General features: G+C 44.2%; 1 protein-coding gene across 1 annotated transcript; it reads right to left on the reverse strand.

Moving 5' to 3' along the window:
• Positions 1–5,309: 5,309 nt before the first annotated feature.
• On the reverse strand, positions 5,310–10,110 carry GNRH1 (gonadotropin releasing hormone 1; the record flags this gene model as incomplete). The annotated part of the gene is made up of 3 exons (XM_082626712.1): positions 9,838–10,110; positions 8,095–8,190; positions 5,310–5,360 (listed from the first exon to the last, which is right to left on the reverse strand). The coding sequence occupies exons 1-3, from the start codon at positions 9,988–9,990 to the stop codon at positions 5,310–5,312; spliced, it is 300 nt and encodes a 99-aa protein (XP_082482838.1). The 5' UTR covers positions 9,991–10,110.
• Positions 10,111–10,540: the final 430 nt, after the last annotated feature.

The following is a 10,540-nucleotide window of genomic DNA, read 5'->3' on the forward strand; positions in this document are numbered from 1 at the left end:
GGGACACGGGTTCGTGCCCCGGTCTGGGAGGATCCCACATGCCGTGGAGCGGCTGGGCCCGTGGGCCATGGCCGCTGGGCCTGTCCGCAACGGGAGAGGCCACAGCGGTGAGAGGCCCGCGTACCGCAAAAAAAAACCAAACCAAACAAAACAAAAAAGTGCTGCCTTCTTTTCCTTCAGTCCACGCAGGAGCACCTGCAGTGTGATGAAATGGGAAGAAACCCAGGCTCTGGAAGTCACCCACTGGGGTTTGAATCAACCCAGCTATGTCCTCTCTCAGCTTTGCAAACTCCCTCAAATTATTTGAAATTGTCTTGAGCTTTCATGTCTTCACCTTTCAAAATGGGGACCGTCCCTACCATGCAAGCTGCCTTGGGGTTCATGTGAGACCGAATACGTGATGTAAGTCCTCACGAGATGTGCCTTTCTTGTCTCTGCTGGGCCTGGGTAAGATCTGGAACTCTCCACGAGCATGATTGATGTTCCTTTTTTTTTTTTTTTTAAAGATAATTTGGAAGGTGCGTGCAGGTTAGTTCTGCACACAACCGTCCCTTTCTGAAAGGTGGCCTCTTATATAATTATGTATGACTAGAGACGAAGTGTTAATAAGACCTGGAGGGGGGGGCTTCCCTGCCAGTCCAGTGGTTAGGACTTCATGCTTCCAGTGCAGGGGGTGTGGGTTCGATCCCTGGTTGGGGAACTAAGATTCCGCATGCCGCGCAGCTCGGCCCAAAAAAAAAAAAAAAAAAAAAAAAAAAAAAAAAAAAAAGACTTGGAGGGGGTTTTAAGTGGCAAGAAAAGAGCAGGAAGGGACAGTCTGCAGGGCTGACGTGGTGCCTGGAGCAGCTTCTGAGACGTTGCTGGGCAGACTGGCTGGAGGGGGTTCGTGGGCTTCACCCTGCTTTCCAGGCTGCTGTTAAAACAGAAGGACATAAACTAGGTCACCAAAGAAATAAACCTGAAGCCTGTCCTTTCCGAGCTGTAGGGATGAGTTGTGAGCCTGGTCTTTGGTCAGAGGCTGGGGGCATCGGATACACCGGTGCCCAAATATCTTCCCTTTATTTTTTTTTTTTTTGCGGTACACAGGCCTCACACTGTTGTGGCCTCTCCCGTTGTGGAGCACAGGCTCCGGACGCGCAGGCTCAGCGGCCATGGCTCACGGGCCTAGCTGCTCCGTGGCATGCGGGATCTTCCCGGACCAGGGCACGAACCCGTGTCCCCTGCATTGGCAGGCAGACTCTCAACCACTGCGCCACCAGGGAAGCCCCCAAATATCTTCCCTTTTTTAACGTAACATTTTCCCATAGGATTCCCTTTCCACATCCATGGAAATCCTAGATCTCTCCTGCCTGAGTACAAAGGATTCCAGGTAATGTTGTGAATAGTAGGTCACAGGGGACACTGGACAGTTCATCTCCTTGGGAAACTATTAGGTCAGAAAGAGTTACATTTGACAAAAGATCCTAAGGAATGTCTGTCCTGAAGTCAAAGAGGAAAACTGCAAAGAAATGCCTTAAGATTACCTTAAACGTAGGAGAGATGAGGGGCAGGGCATAAAAAAGGAAACAATTGGTCTTTATCTTCCTTAATAAGAACTGTGAAGTGTTGAAGTAACCCCCAAATTGTCACAACCTTTGTGGATGTTGGTTTATGGGATTTTTTTTTTAATCCTTTTTTTTCCTCTCTCTCTGTCCTGGTGACTTGTCTTGCTTTGAGATTTTTTTTTTTCAAGAATTGTTTTCATTCAACATATATTAAGCTCTTACTGAATGCCAGGCACCTTCCTAGACCCCCAGGCTGTGGCGATCCAGTGTGTTCTAAGGGAACAGCCCAGGGATATAAGGACTGCGGTGTGCCATTGGATTGGCAGGAGAGTGGGGTTAGAGGAAAGGGAAACCCTAAATCAGGCTCCTGGGCCATGGGTTCCCTCCCCCTCCTCTACCGTCATGCCTTGATTCCAGAATTACAGTCATTTTCCCCTGTCATAGAGACCCCTTAAAAACAACTGCCAGGGCTTCCCTGGTGGCGCAGTGGTTGAGAGTCTGCCTGCCGATGCAGGGGACACGGGTTCGTGCCCTGGTTCGGGAAGATCCCACATGCCGCGGAGCGGCTGGGCCCGTGAGCCATGGCCACTGAGCCTGCGCGTTGGGAGCCTGTGCTCCGCAACGGGAGAGGCAACAACAGTGAGAGGCCAGTGTACCGTAAAAACAAACAAACAAACAAAAACAAACAAACAAAAAACAACTGCCACCCTCAGATCCCTAAGACAAAACCAGCGATAAAGCAGGATCTGAGATAACAATCTCTCTTTGCTAACTCTTCCCAAGCTTCAAGGGTCCTGCCCCTCTGCTTGCCTCCAGATCGTGGGGTGATTTCTTGTTTTAAAATTAAGATATAACTGGGACTTCCCTGGCGGTTCAGTGGTTAAGACTCCGCACTTCCACTGCAGGGGGCACGGGTTCGATCCCTGGTCAGGGAAGTAAGATCCCACAGGCCACACGGCGCAGCCAAAAAAAAAAGACGTAACTTACATACAGTTAAGGGCACAAATCTTAATGTACAGGTGGATGCACTTTTACAGTAGTGTCTACCCATGTCACCACCTCTCAGATCCACAGGCTACTCCCAGCCCCACAGAAGTTTCCCTCGTGTCCATGCTGTCATTTTATAAAAGGTATTTAGAAGGCCCTTCACACGGCCTCACTTCTCAGCTATAATGAAAAGGGGAGAAAAACCCCACCATCAACACAGAACAAGACTGTGACGGGTGTACCTTTGGGCAGGTCAATTTGTAGTCAGTCCCTGGACCTCAGTTTCCTCATGAAATCATATACATTTGAGGTTACATGATTTTTAGAATCCTTTCAGCCCTAGCTTTTATTCTAAGTGAATGAAAAAGAGAGTCAGAATAAAACTAAGTTTCTCTTCAAAGGCTTTTAGGTCCATACTCCATGACTAAGTCGGATTGTGAAATTAAATTGGAAAAGGTAAGTTGCTCTTTGGGTGGGTTGAGAGTGGAACCATCCGTTCTAATCTACAAAAGGAAAAAGGTTTCCTTTCAAGTTGATGACTTCAGGCTGATTCCTACAATCCAGCCTAAGGCTCGTCTCCTTTATATGCTGCCCAGATTCATCCAGTAGCGAAATTTTGTGTGTTGTTCACCCAAACTTTGTCAAAAGCTCAGTTGCCTTGATTTTGTAAAACTAGTCGGGTTTCAAACATGAACAGTTAAGATGTGCGTTGAAGTAGAAAACTTTTGTTCACATTTGCTGTTATTTATTTTTTAAATTAAAAATGGAACTGTATTTTAAAGTTTATTGTGTATTTAGTTGATTCTTACCCTTGTATTAATGAAATGAACTCATTCCTGGACTTTTCCTTATTGACACGTCACACCCACCATCTCTTCTGGTCTCATTTCATTACTGGTCCTATTTGTTTAAACTTGTTCTGTGGGATCATAGAGTCATCTTTGCCTGGAAGCAATAAAAACCGCAAACTATTTGGTTTTTACTTCACCTCCACCCACACCCCATTCATCCCTTGGCATCTGAGCTGACAGTTTACAACAATTTATTTAATACGATTAGTATTAAATAAGTATAAAATAAGGCCTGTTTCTTCACTCATTCACCACAGATAATTAGGCAGAGGTAAAGGGAAATAAAGAGGTTAAAAGGTATATCAAATGACTTACATTGAAAGGATGGGAATGGATTTTACATCAGAATTTCCAAGGGAAGGGAGTGGGACCCAGGCATTAGTATTTCTTTTCAATCTCTCCATGTTATCCCAATGTCAGGCCAAGGTTGAGAGCCATTGCCTTAGAGGAAATAACAGCTTTAGCAAATCAGTGTTCAAGGTGCTTTTCCTAAACTCCCTGCTGGTCGTGAGTCACATTGGAAAGGGGGCAGCTTCACTCTGGTTAGAATAGCACCACTGTCTTAAGTCCTGGGTGGGTGCATAGATTTTTTTTTATTTTAAAGAACGTGTCCTAGTACTTTAAAACATGTGCAATTTATTGCCTTTCAGAGCAATGATGCTCCACTGTCTGTGTACATAAGAATCACCAGAACGCTTATTAAAAATGCAGATGGCTTGGACCCCAGAGACTCTGAGTCAAATAAACCTTGGGAATCTTTTTGAATCTAGGGTTCCCATTGAGAAATACTACTTTAGAGCATCTTCCACTGTCAAGATGTGTACGTGCTGTTATCTTGTGCAGTGATTCTTAGCTTTTTTTCCAGTCACCTTGAGGATACTACAACTTCTAAAACTTTTGCTAAAAATGGTCTATCTTCAAGCTGTTCTTTCTGTTACTTGATCATTTAAAGCGATGTATGTTTGAGAACTCGTCTCATTACAATGTATCATTTGGTATGTTTCCCCATCCTTTATTTTGAAAGGCTGCAGACTTTTTTTGAGGCTATGTTTCCCCATTTTTTATTTTGAAAAGTTTCGGACTACTTAGAAGTTATTCAGATTCAGGAAAGTGTTTATAATTTTAATAAAGTGGTCATTTTCTCTCCTTCCCCTTAGTCACTTGAGCCATTTGAGAATCAAATACTCAACATGTTCATCCCGAGCCTCTAACCTCAGCATCAGGGAGCTGGATGAGCATCATCTTTACATCCCAGTCAGAGAGGCCCACACCTACCTCTGAAGAAACTGTCCCAAAGACATGCTCTGGTGAAGGAAAACTGATGTTCCCAACAGGATGTATTAAATAAATGGGTGTGTGGCCTTCCTCTTGTAATGTGTTAACTAACGCAAAGATTGTTTTTGGGGTTTTTTTTTTTGCGATACGCGGGCGTCTCACTGTTGTGGCCTCTCCCTCTGCGGAGCACAGGCTCTGGACGCGCAGGCTCAGCGGCCATGGCTCACGGGCCCAGCCACTCCGCGGCATGTGGGATCTTGCTGGACCGGGGCACGAACCCCTGTCCCCTGCATCGGCAGGCGGACTCTCAACCACTGCGCCACCAGGGAAGCCCCCAAAGATTGTTTTTATAAAAACAAAAATAGTTCCTGAGTGATTGGCGACTTTAAGCCCCTTATTCTGCCTTGTAAGTATTGATTAATGAAATAATGCAGGTTTGCCTTTTGTTCCATAAAGAAACATAAGGTAGATTGTAAACCACATTACTGCCTAATTTTATTAAAAGGGAATTGAGGTAGTTCTTTGATTCAGTTTTAGAGATTCCTCAATAGGAGATACTTGGGAAATCTACTGTCGTATGGTAGTAAATATATGTTTTAAAAAGAAGGGTTTTCTCCCCTGTGGAATGTTTTCTGACCCCTGTTCAAATTCCTTAGCACAAGTCCTGCCCTTTTTTGAAGGCGTGGACGAAGGCTCCATCTGTCTGATTAAAAGAGGAAAAAAGGCTTAGACCTTTGCCGAGCAAATAGAGGCACAATTTGTTGCTGTGACCTCAGGCAAGTTATCTGAAATTTGGGTTTTTCAAAGGGCCTCATAGCCACTGGGGAATTATGAGAATAAATGAGAAAGCTAGTGTCATAGTGTCTGGGACCTCATGGAGAAATGGTCGCCAGGAAAACTAAGTTGACACATGAGCCCCAGTAACCAAATAATGGCTTCCAAGTCCAAGCTCACTGGCTACTCATCATGGTGCCCTACAGGAGCACTGACCTTGGAACCCAGCAGAACCAGGTGGGTCTCATAAACTCTCAGAGCTCTGGTTTCCTCATGTTAAAGGGAAGACAATATCTACTTTCCAAGGCTGATACAAACGTTCATGAAAATATTTATGCATCTGTCTAGCCCATTCTGGAGAATGAGTGAGCGGTGGCCGTGTTGTTTGACCAGGGGACACGGGAACGCCTGAATCCTGTCTTCAACTGACTGCAATCCATATGTTTCTTAAGAGAGATACCAAAAAGCTCAGACAGGTGAATGCTATTACTTTTAGGCCTTGGTCCAAACCTCAGTGTGCACCGCTTGCTCTGATGACCTTGGAAGGACCACGTGGAGCCGGAAGGAGCATTGGACGAGGCCTCCTCTCCCCAAGGCCTCTCTCAGGTGCCGGTTGACTTTCAAAGAGATTAGAGACAATCTGGCGGCGAAGCTTTGGCCACGGCCCCATCTTGCTTCTGTAGGGTATGGTCAGAGAGAAAGCTACCACCCCACAGAAAACTGGACTGACTCAGTATTGGCCAGGGACCAATTGTCCTGCGGGTTCAGGGTGCAGGTTGGTGGTGGTAGAAGTGAGCCATGAGATTCCTTTAGTCCACAATAACGGTACCTTTGTGTTATCTCTCCTGTCCTCTGCACCCTGTCGACACACTTGGGGGACCCCCTTTGGGGGCTTACAGTGTCCCACCCCGACCAGAGTTCTGAGTTAGAGAAAGACTTCACATTTATGCCACTTTATTCCCAACACGGCACTTCATCATGTGCAACCTGGCATAAGAATTTCTGAAATTCACACAATTTACAGACATTAAATGGGTCACAGATTTCAAAGTCAGAATTACACTTGTGTTGTCAGTTTCTCTGGTCCAGTGGATTTATATCTTCTGCCCAGTTTCCTCTTCGATCAGACGTTCCTGAAAAATATGTGAGTAGCAAATATATCAAGGTTAATTTTTCTGAGCTGAGTTTCATTATGTTTGAACATTTTAATGTCTAAAATATTGATATAGAAAGAATAGATCCATTTGTTTTTGCACACTAGAAGGTGCTAGAGAGCTAGATCATGTCTTTATAAGTCGTTTAATAAGCATAATATCTGCATTAATAGTTTAAAGGTAGGATGTGAGGACAGAGGTGAAAGAAAGGTCTGATCCTTTTGTTTGTGGTCTTTTTTTTTTTAATGGCTGTGTCAGGTCTTTGTTGTGGTATATGGGATCTAAGTTGCAGCGCGTGGGCTTCTCTCTAGTGGTGTGTGGGTTTTCTCTCTCTAGTTGTGGCGCGCAGGCTCCAGAGCACGTGGGCTCTGTAGTTTGCGGCACGTGGGCTCTAGTTGAGGCAAGCGAGCTCAATAGCTGTGACACGCGGGCTTAGTTGCCCTGAGGCATGTGGGATCTTAGTTCCCCAACCAGGGATTGAACCCATGTCCCCTGCATTGTAAGTCAGATTCTTTACCACTGGAACACCAGGGGAGTCCCCATCCATCTGTTATGAATCCAGTCTTTGCCTCAATTCTGTCTTTCTAATGTCATGTTTGGATAATTTCACTGCTTGCTATTAGTTTTATCATGAGGTAAACCGGATTAGAAAAAGAAAGGAAGTAAATATGTCTGTCCACTTTTTCTCTGTCCTATGGGTGTAGAAATTGAAGTCAGTGGAGAAAATAAAAGCTATTGCTCATCTTCATATATGACGTATCCAGGCTTTTTCTGCTCCTGGGCATAGCTGAAAATTAACTGTAATGCCTTCTAACTGCTGTAAATAAGTGGACCATGGAGCTCAGAGAACGTCAGAATTGAATTCAGGTTTCAATTTCTATATTCAATTCTCTTTATACGTTTTTTTAAATCAAAATCCTACATTGGCTTAGTGGAGTTCCATTTTGGGTGGGAATTTGAAAAATTAGTATTGTCCAATCAGAAAACTGGAAGTCAAATCTGTGGCTCTGAATTATAAATTTACTAGTTTGGGAGTTTTTATTCCAAAGAGAAAGAAAATTCATTAGAGCACCATTTTTGATATCTGCATTTCCCAGGGAGAACCATGTTATACCAAGAACTGTTGAAGAATCCAGTGGAGAGGTGTGGATTAGCCGAGAGAAGAAGTCTAGAGAGTTTGATGAACATACTTGAAGAACTGACCTGTGGCAGTGGGAAGAAACTTGTTTTGTCAGTCATCCCATAGGCTAGAGCTGAGATTAGTAGATAAAGGTTGCAAAGAGATTTCAATTTAAAAAAGAAAGAAAAAGCGTTCCAATCATTAGTACTGTCTAACCACTGAAAAGGGGTGTTATGGAATGGCAAGGGCCCAGTACAGGAGGAATTCAGTCAGTCAGGAAAGTCAGCCCTGCAGTAGCTAGAGATGCTTGTCCTAAGTGGATGACCAAAGCGGTGGTACCCAGGACCCATCCATCTCTAAAGCTCCATGTTATTAATGCCGTAACTCACCAGAGCTCCTTTCAGGTCCCTGAGTGGAGAACGGTGCTGGTGAATGGTGCACTCAAAGCGCTGAGGTTCTGCTGGTTGGTCAACCTCTTTGGCTATCTGCAAAAAAAAGAATGTGATTCTTGGAGATGGAGATACAGAAATGAAATGGTATTTTCCATTTCCACCAAAAGCTGTGTGTGGGAAGTGAAGTCAAGGGGGTTGTGGGACTGAGAAAGCTGAGAATTGGGATGGAGACTTTAAAAGATCATAGAAATGCTGTCAGACACTTCTAAAGATTGGTGTGCAGTTCTGGAGGAAATGGGCCATAATAAGGAGAGAGGATATTTTTATTCCTACAGTTGATGAGAATGAAGCACTTCAAGCCTTGTGACGGGATGGTATACAAAAAAAATACAAGAGCTTATAGTTATGACTGAGGTTGATCTTATTTTCTAGTTTTTACTAAATATGTCCTAGCTAGAAGAGAGTTGCTTCACATATGGTCTGTGAAGAGGGAATGTCAGATTCTGGGCTTCTTTGTTTCATACTATATTATCTTTATTATTTCTCCAAAATGAGATATTTCTTTTCAGTGAAAACTAAATGGTTTTAAGTTTCTCTAGCTATGTTTCCCATTCTCAGCTCTATACTAAGTGTCCAGCCCTGAATCGTTCATCCTTTAGGGCCTGGTTCGTTTCCCATTAACTTAAAAAGCAATAACAACTGTGTTTCATTAATCCACTAACATTTCTTTGGATTAAGCAGCCAAGATATATGGCTTCGCTCATGTGATCCTCACATGGCCCCAAGAAGTTACATTTTATAGATTAAAAAACCCAAGTACCTGTGTCAGTTCTGGTACTAGAACTGAAAACTAGTTTCTATGGAATCAAATCCAGCATATTTTCCAGAATGTATTTTGTCTCCTTGAGCTTGCTAACTCCTCTCCTCTAGGGGCCTCCAACTTCTTTGCTTGAGTGCCCATATCATTAAAAAGAAATTGTAGGGACTTCCCTGGTGGCGCAGTGGTTGAGAATCCGCCTGCCAATGCAGGGGACACGGGTTCGAGCCCTGGTCTGGGAAGATCCCACATTCCGCGGAGCAACTAAGCCCGTGCGCCACAACTACTGAGCCCATGCGCCACAACTACTGAAGCCCGCACGCCTAGAGCAAGTGCTCCTCAACAAGAAAAGCCACCACAACTGGAAGCCCATGCACCGCAATGACCGCTCGCTGCCACTGGAGAAAGCCCGCACGCAGCAACGAAGACCCAATGCAGCCAAAAATAAATAAAATTAAATCTTAAAAAAAAATTTGTAGAGCATGCACCCTTGATAAGGATACTTATTTATGTTATAAAAATATACTGCTGACCTAATATCACAGATATTTTTAAAACATGAAATTACAAAAAAAAATAGGCAGAGTTCTAAGATTTTCTTTCCAAATCCCAAAGAATCATCTTGTACTAGAGACCTTGGCTCCATCCACTTGTTTCTAATTCCTTTGGCAAATCTATATCCTCAGAGTCCGACACACCCCTTTGCGCTTGTTCATCTAGGGATTATTCCTGCTCTTTGTCCCATTAGTCCCTGTCTGAATTGAAAGCAGGAATGGGACTTGACTTTGGAAGCACCCTATCTCCCCCAGAATACCTAGGTTGGAGCCAAGACTCGGCAGCACTGTTGGACGCACACAGGATGCTGGCATCGTTCAGCTGGATCACGTAAGCCATGTCTCATTTTGAAGCTGAGAGAAACTTACCTCTTGGAAAGAATCAAGCACATTTTCAGCATTTCTCTTTCCTCCAGGGCGCAACCCGTAGGACCAGTGCTGGCTGGAGCAGCCCACCACACAGAGAGTCAGCAGAATAAGTCCAGCTAGAAGTTTTGAACTCGGCTCCATTCTAAGGAACATCAGTGCGACAATAAAAATAGACCCAGACTGGGTTGAGCAAAGACTTCTTTGGTGAAAAGCCTAACACTGATGTCACTAACCCGGCAGAAGACGGAAGTGGGAGTCATCTATGGTTTTCACATGCAGGTACTTGCTTTCCTTGAGTTTCCTAGCCACTGGAGACAAAATCACTCCTTTAAACTCACATGTTGAGTGCTTTTTAGAACTAAACTATTTTAATGTGTATTATTTATTTGGTTATCCAAACCTCAGGATTCCTCCTTTATCAAATTCACTTTTTGTCTTCATATTCCCCAGCCCCACCCCATGGTTGGTTTTCAGTCCTGAGATAAAGAGAATCGGGCCATCTGCTCTGAAAAGGGGCTCCTACTAGGAGTCTCTGGCTAATATAAGTTGCTTGACATTAAATGGCTACCCTATGGTGCTAATTACATTTTGCCGAGTATATGTCCTCTGGTCTGACACACATTGCCGCTGGCTGGACCATCTGTGAGTGTGAGAGAGGAGTCCACGCTTTTCAAAGCAGGGGGTTCCACACCAGCTGCCTCCG

The sequence above is a fragment of the Mesoplodon mirus genome (assembly GCF_964341445.2).
Source record: "Mesoplodon mirus genome assembly, chromosome: 1".
Lineage (NCBI taxonomy): Eukaryota > Metazoa > Chordata > Mammalia > Artiodactyla > Ziphiidae > Mesoplodon > Mesoplodon mirus.